Source organism: Alligator sinensis, unplaced genomic scaffold (assembly GCF_000455745.1).
Source record: "Alligator sinensis unplaced genomic scaffold, ASM45574v1 scaffold325_1, whole genome shotgun sequence".
Lineage (NCBI taxonomy): Eukaryota > Metazoa > Chordata > Crocodylia > Alligatoridae > Alligator > Alligator sinensis.
In genome coordinates, this window is record NW_005842118.1 from 2,287,582 (window position 1) to 2,294,862 (window position 7,281).

Genomic DNA, 7,281 nt, shown 5'->3' on the forward strand with positions numbered 1-7,281 from the left:
CAGGAATGCACCAGAGGTAAAAGATGTCGACCACAATAAAGCAGCAAAGTCAATAACCACCTTTGTCACCCTTCATGTGGCACAACAAAGGATATCCACTTTTATTTGCTCAGCATTTGTGCCACCATAAAAATTTCATGGTGGCAAAAATGAGAAGTCAGGCAACGTCCATTTCCAGGCTAAGAAAAGGACCTGAGAAAGTGCACAAGAGCTAGCAAAATAATAAACTCAGAAAAACCAATTGGCTAGAATTGGCTCAGACATACCTTATGTAATATTTCCAGAACTTTGAAAGCAGTGTGTAGAAAACTGCTAAAGATTCTTCTTTCAGAAGTGGGGATTCCAATCTTGTACAGTTTCAAGAGGTGAACCACAACATCCTTGTAAAGTTCCACTATCTTGAGAAACAATGGAGGTTCAAGTACAGACCACCAATTTTCTATTATGAAAAGAAAAGCACATAAATGTAATGCTTGTTACTCCAACTTTAGTTATCCTGTCCTTCTGCTGAAAGTTATTCTGTCCTTTTCCCTAAAACAAAAATTATGTATGCCAATAGCTGAAAGCTAGAGGGAGAGATAATTAAGGGCAGGATAGAGAAAAAGGAAATTATCATTTTCTTCCTACACAAATTTATTTCACTATATTGTCACCACATGGATATTTTATCGAAGGTAGAAATCTGAGAGACATTTGACACATCATACTGAAGCAGTTTTAATTTGGAAAAACATGGAAGCTAGCAGCAGATGTAATCCCTGCGACTGTACCAACTTCAAAGGGAAATTAAAAAGCAGTAAATGAAAATAAGTAGAATGAATTAGCAAGTGCACGGGTCCTAGAAAAGATGCACATTTCCCAGTATGCAACTACAACTGTGCATGGGGACAGATAAGAATCAGGAAAGGAGTCACAGTGCTATTCCCAGCCTATTACCATTCCCAAGGTTGCAGAATGGTAGAAATGCTGCAAATCCTTCAGTAGCAAGCTGTTCCCAGCATATACCCAACCTGAAAGTTCCTTAATTATAGCAATTCTGCTAAATTAACACTATAAAAATCACTTCTGATATCAACAGAGGGACTGATCCTGTAATTCATGCAACAGTCTTACCGAAGAAAACTGGACCATTTGAGAGAACAAAAGGTGCAGAAATTGACCCGATCAGAAAGAAGTCTTAGTACGTGTCTGCACTAGACAAACTTCCCAGTAATTTCACACTGGGTGTGTCTACATGAGACGTTTATTGCACAGTAGACTAATTAGCTCCGCAGGAAACGTCTCGTGTCTACATGTGCAGCCCTATTAAACCATAGGTAACTAACTCTGCAGCAGGGCAGTACTTGTAAATACTGCTGCAGAGTATCCTGCTGCAGAGTTTTTTTACCCTGCAGCACCACACATACAGACTTTGACCCAGCTGGCTGGAGTATAGTGGTGCTTCAGTGCAGGGGCTGCCTGCCAACTAGTCCCGCACTGGAGAACACTCGTACCCCAGCCAGCCTCTCTACAGCATGCTGAGCCAGGTTGGAGCAGCCCCCGGCTAGCAGGCTGACCCACCCAGGCCCCCTGCCAGCCCAGGCTGCCCCAACCCAGTTCAACATACCATGATCCCAGGCACATGTTCAAATAGCACATCTGGGAGCAATAAACTCTGGTGCAGTGTGCACTAGAGTTCATTGCTTTGGATTAATAGCATATGTAGATGCACCCACTGATAATGCATACTGAGAATGGTGCTACAAAAGGGACTAGAGACATTACAAATATAGACAGGAAATAACACAGAAGATGTCATTCAAATTTAAAATTAAAGTGAGAAAATCCTGGGGCAAGGCAGAAAGGGAAAGAACAATATCAAACAACTTTCAGTGGCAAGGAGATTATTTGAAAACTGCAATTTCTAAAGAACTCAAAATGACAGAGGGTAATAAACAGGATAAGAATTTGTAATGTAGTAGAACAAGAACACTACAGTGATTTTGTTTTGCATTTGCAAAAACATGCTAGCTCAGATTAGGGAGGCAATGGGGGGAGCTATTTAAAAAAATAAAGGTAAAATGTTTTGTCAAAGCATTTCAAAGCTACAATTTTAATGTCTCTTATTTAACAGTTCTGTAACCTACTTGGGAAATGCTATTTATGAAGAAAGAAGAGCTAATGACTCCTTTCACATACAAGGAATATGTCTATATGGATTTATTACAAAACTATTCTTTTAAAGAGTTAAGACACGGTCAGGTATACCTGACAATGCCATTTTATATTCTCCTAATAATCCTGAATATGAAGAGGATCGAAAATGTGAATACTTTATTTTCTCACATACCACATGTGCCCAAATAAAATGCACATCTTGCTCTAGGAAGGCAGAAATAAGAGAAAAAGATTTTTCTACTTCTGGCTGAATTCTGACTGCAGGGAACCCTGACAATATGGATGAATTATGAGCAGCACCTAAGCAAAAGCTAAAGTTTTAACCCTCTCACCATCACTGGCAAATTGGCAGCAGCTACCCCAAGGACCCTGAAGGATTAACTCTGCCCCCTTCCTCCCCGAGGCTGGCACGGGGAGAAGCATGGTGGCCATTTTATAGCAACTCCATTCCAGAATAGAAAATCAGATTAAGAAATGCACCCCAATTTTGTAGGGCTGATTTTGGGGCAAAAGATGTGTATGGTATGTGGTAAGTACAGTATTAATTATGCCCGTGAATAGCATAGCCACACCAATACCATCTAAAACACTTTCAGAAAAAAAAATCATTGAACTACAAACAGTTTCACTCCCAAAAGGAATCAGATTGAAGAGTAAAATTAAGTAATCAACTTGCACGGACTGGTAATTAATTTATCCAGACACAAAGAACATCCCTGGCCAACTAAGCAGGGAAAATACCTCTCAAACGAAATAATAGGGAAGAAAAAGAACTGGACTTCTAACTTTCTCTTTGGGGGAACCATGCCTACATTTTATATGTTGTAAACACCATAGGATTAATTTCTGCACATTTTACAGATCTTCAGCCACTTTCAATACCAAACATTTCTTACCAAGTACTTTCAGTGGAGCTTTTTCTAGATTTATAACAGCTGCTCCAAAAGGAAGAGCTAATGTTGTGAAATTGTTCACGTCACTCATCAATGGACATTCTGGTAAGGTGAGGTACAGCCTCAGGGCTTCAACATCAGGTAAGGAGCTTGTCAATTTAGGAATAAGATTCTTTTCCAAACTAGCTGCCACCTACAGGGTTGCAAGGTGTACACTTCATTCTATGAAGTAACTTTTAAACAACAACAACCCATTCTCCCCACCCCCCACAAAACTTCATCAAAGTAAGCAAAAGAACTTTATTCTAACAGGGATTAAGCAAATGTTTACTGCAGATAAGCAATTTGAAAACACTGCATGTACATACATTAACATAACAGGGAAGCTTTGAAATACATGTAAAGATCTCTTTTCCACAGAAAAAATCCCATTCTGAACTACAGTGCTTTAGGAAAAAAAAACAAGCCAACATCATGCAAACATTCCTGTTCTCTATTAGCTACACTCACAGCAAGTTTGGATATACTGAAACATTTTAAAATAGTACCATATTAAATCACTGAAATCTGGACATAGTGACAATATGTAGTTGCAACACATGCTGCTGCTATAGAATATGCTTCTTACAAATTCCAAGTCAACACAGAATTGCTGCATAAAGTTACTTATTTATACTAAAGAGCAAGGTGCAACAACATTGTAGAATGTGTTAAGTTGTCTAAACATAAGGAAGATTTGCCAAACGAACCTGTTGTGATATATGAGGATGATCAGGCTGTATAAGTTTGTGAAACAGCAGTCTGGCAGCATTCATATCAACCCCTGAAAATCTAGTACTAGTTCTGTAGTGATCATCATTGCTGAATAAAAGCAAAGGACAAGTCAATTTGGTATTCACCTGCTCTCCCCACATTGCCCCCCACTTCTTTCTTTTAAAAGATAGCTTTGTAACATATGTTTCAGTGAGCTAGCTTGTAAACTTGTTTAAGACTGTTCCACTCACCTGACAGCTAAAAAACTTCCATTTAGGCAGCCAGCTGAGGAAAACGTTCCATCTATTTCACTGGAAAAAAAATCAAATGCAAAAAGAAAAAATAAATTAGATAACAGACAATGAAAAGCTACTTGAATCTTTATTTTCTAACAAATATCATTTCACATCAAATTTCAGTTCTAGTATCAGTGAGTAACACTGGTCAAGCTAACCATTAAATAAGATGCTACACTAAGACAGTCCAGACAAAACTATTTCCATTAGACTACTTATGTATTAAACGGATCATAGTTGAAACAGATGTTCTGCATATTTTCAAAGCACAAAAAACCACCATCAAATATGTACTTTTCTACAAAAAAAATACGTGCTTACTTTTCTACTGAGCTTTACAGGGAAGCTCTTTTTCAGCATCTTTAACTGGTAGACAGTAAATATGGGTGCCTGTACACATGACAGGAAGCTGCTCCGACAGCACATTAGAGCAGACTTGATTAATCGTGTCTGCTGCAGCATGCTAATTACCATGCTCCAGCCAGCCTCCACGTCGTGTATTAGCGTCCCCACTTCAAAATGGCAACGGGGGCGATTTAACTAAAGTTCGCTCGACAAGCTTTAGATAAAGTGCCCTGCCGCCACTTTGAAGCACAGGGACGCTGATACATGAGGCGCTCTGGGTACTTCAATTAGACAGGGTCTCAGAGCTGCTTTAATTGAAGCACCCTTCTCCCCACTCCCAGAGCACATGTAAATATGCCCTATATCTTTACCAGTGTTGCTATTCAGTGTTATCTATTAAATATTAAAATAGGTCCAGACTTCTAGATAGTTGAACAAGAGGAACCCTCTTAAAAAGTGACTAGTCTTTATGTTACATATGCTTTTTAAATTAGTGAAGCATGTGTTTGAACACCAATATGCTCAAAATCAATTCTCAGATGCAGTAGTTGTCAATACAAACACCAAACACTTTTTTTTTTTCAAATCCACAAGTGCGAATTTGTTTAGTTAATGGTACAGCTAGTTTTATTCATTATGGGTAAATCCCTATGGGTATTCTGTGTCAACCTGAAGATCACCATCAATCAGTTCAACTCAGTTGAGCCACTTTTCCCAATCTGAATCATCTCTCAGTCTGTAGCAGTCATACTATTTATTTACAAAGCTTATTTACTTACTTATTTTTTTAGGAATCAGCATGTGGATTACCTGTCTTTGCTTACAGACTTGTCTACTTCTACACAGTAAAAAGAAAAATGGTGACGAAAGGCTGAAAGTCAGGAAACAGGAACTGCTGGATTGCTGCTAGCAGGCTTCCTATGCTGGATGCCAACATGCCCAGGTAAATTTCAAAACACAATGTAAAAAGGCAGGTGGAGAGACAAGTAGCAGGAACCCTGATGTCATATTTACAGGTTCAGCACTGTCTGTGTGCTCAAGCTGGACTTTCACTGGGGGCCTAGTGAAGGGGTTTATGGTATAGGAGGCTGAAAACAATGGGGGGAAAGAGGAGGCAAGTGAGGAATGGGGTGTCACCAGGTGATCTGGAGAAAATGTGGGGGGGAGGTGATTCAGAGGTCACTGGGAGCCAGAGATAACGATCCAAATCAGCATGGGACTCACTCTTCCCCTCTGACCTATATTGTGGCTAAAATGCTAGCCATGCCCATGCTCACCTGCCCTCTAGCAGCAGGTCTGAGTATCACACATTAGAGACCGTATTAACCACTAACATTGGACTGCACACAGCACATGCTAACTTTAACAGTCAAGCATTCCTTAAACTATGTAAACTGCCATGTGTACTCTTGCCCTTATACAAACTCAGGCCACTCTTCCCCTCAGGGATGCCTATTACCTAGTAGGAATATTACAGTCCAGGAAGAAACTAACATTATTCACTTTGCAATGCATGCAACTTGCTTTTATTTAATTTTTTAAGCTCCGCTTCAATATGAAGGAAGCAGAACTAGAATTAAATTGAGTTGTGAGCAGCACATCTGAGGGCACATCAAAGGAGCCAGATAAGCTAGTTGTTAAAGGAAAAACTAAGATGTTCTCTATAGAAGTTTTAAACTGAACTAAACAAACACAATACAGATATACAATTAGTAAAGGTTTTTTTCACAATATAGTTTGTACTTACTTGGCTATCTCAACAGGAAGCCTTCCAGATGAACAAGTTAGCAATCTCTGAATAAATGCTTCATTCACATTCCATATCTGTTTTGAAGAGTCAGGATATCTGAAATCATCTGGTAACACCATGTTCTAAATTAAAAAAAAAATTAAGTCAGCCATAGAAAAGGAGAACAATTATCCAATTTTTCAGTCTTGCAGTTAAAAGGTCCCTCTACTCAGCCACTGAGGGTGCAGACAAACTGTTCCAGGTAGAGGTGCACCAATATATCAATCTATATTGGATTGACACCAATACAAGTAAAATTGACATTATCAACAATCGGCTTCTTTTGACCAGTGTAGCCAATAATACCACTGATAAATGCCGCGCACATGTGCACAGCCACAGCATGCACACGGCCAGGAATGCAGCCCAGCAATGTGGAGAGCAGCATCCGGCTGGTTAAGTCTGTGGGGGGCAAGGGGCGGGAGGGAGGGAAGGGGCATAGAGTTGAGGAGATTGGTGGGAGAGGCGCTGGGGTTCTCAAGGGCAGGGGAACTCAGTGCCTAAAATGAGTGGTCGTTCCTTAAGGAGACGATACTCCGGGCCCACGGGGTGACGATCCCAACAAGCAAGGGGGGCAAGAGTGCCCAAAAGCCTTCCTGGCTCACCAAGGACGTCTGGGAATGTCTGGTTGCCAAAAAGGCAGCGTACACCCAGTGGAAGGGGGGGGCGATCTCCAAAGAAGAGTACACCTCCACTGCTCGGGCCTGTAGCGGGGCTGTTAGGAAAGCTAAGGCGGACATAGAGCTAGGACTAGTGTCCAAGATCAAGGATAATAAAAAGTCCTTTTTCAAATATATAGGGAGGATGAAGAAGGCACCAGGAAATGTGGGGCCCCTGCAAGATGCACTGGACAATCTGGTGGTTGCGCCAGAGGAGAAAGCAGACCTCTTTAACAAATTCTTCATCTCCGTTTTCTTGTGCAGGGACCGGGACTCCCCCACCGTGATTCAAGATGGATTCGAGGGGAACGCCTCCAGACCTAAGGTTGAGGAGGACTGGGTTAGAGTGCTTCTGGAGGGGCTGGACGTGTTCAAATCAGCAGGTCCAG

The 7,281-nt window shown here is 40.8% G+C and overlaps 1 protein-coding gene across 9 annotated transcripts in view; it reads right to left on the bottom strand.

Annotated features, from left to right (window-relative positions):
- Nucleotides 1-7,281, bottom strand: part of HERC4 (HECT and RLD domain containing E3 ubiquitin protein ligase 4) — an 85,690-nt gene that overhangs the window by 35,068 nt on the left and 43,341 nt on the right. For all 9 annotated transcript variants that reach the window (XM_025205563.1, XM_025205564.1, XM_025205561.1 and 6 more), the window contains exons 10-14: nt 6,192-6,316; nt 4,055-4,114; nt 3,800-3,911; nt 3,054-3,243; nt 267-439 (exon numbers count right to left, since the gene is read on the bottom strand). In XM_025205563.1, the coding sequence (XP_025061348.1) occupies nt 267-439; nt 3,054-3,243; nt 3,800-3,911; nt 4,055-4,114; nt 6,192-6,316 (660 nt within the window). The remainder of the gene's footprint in view (nt 1-266; nt 440-3,053; nt 3,244-3,799; nt 3,912-4,054; nt 4,115-6,191; nt 6,317-7,281) is intronic.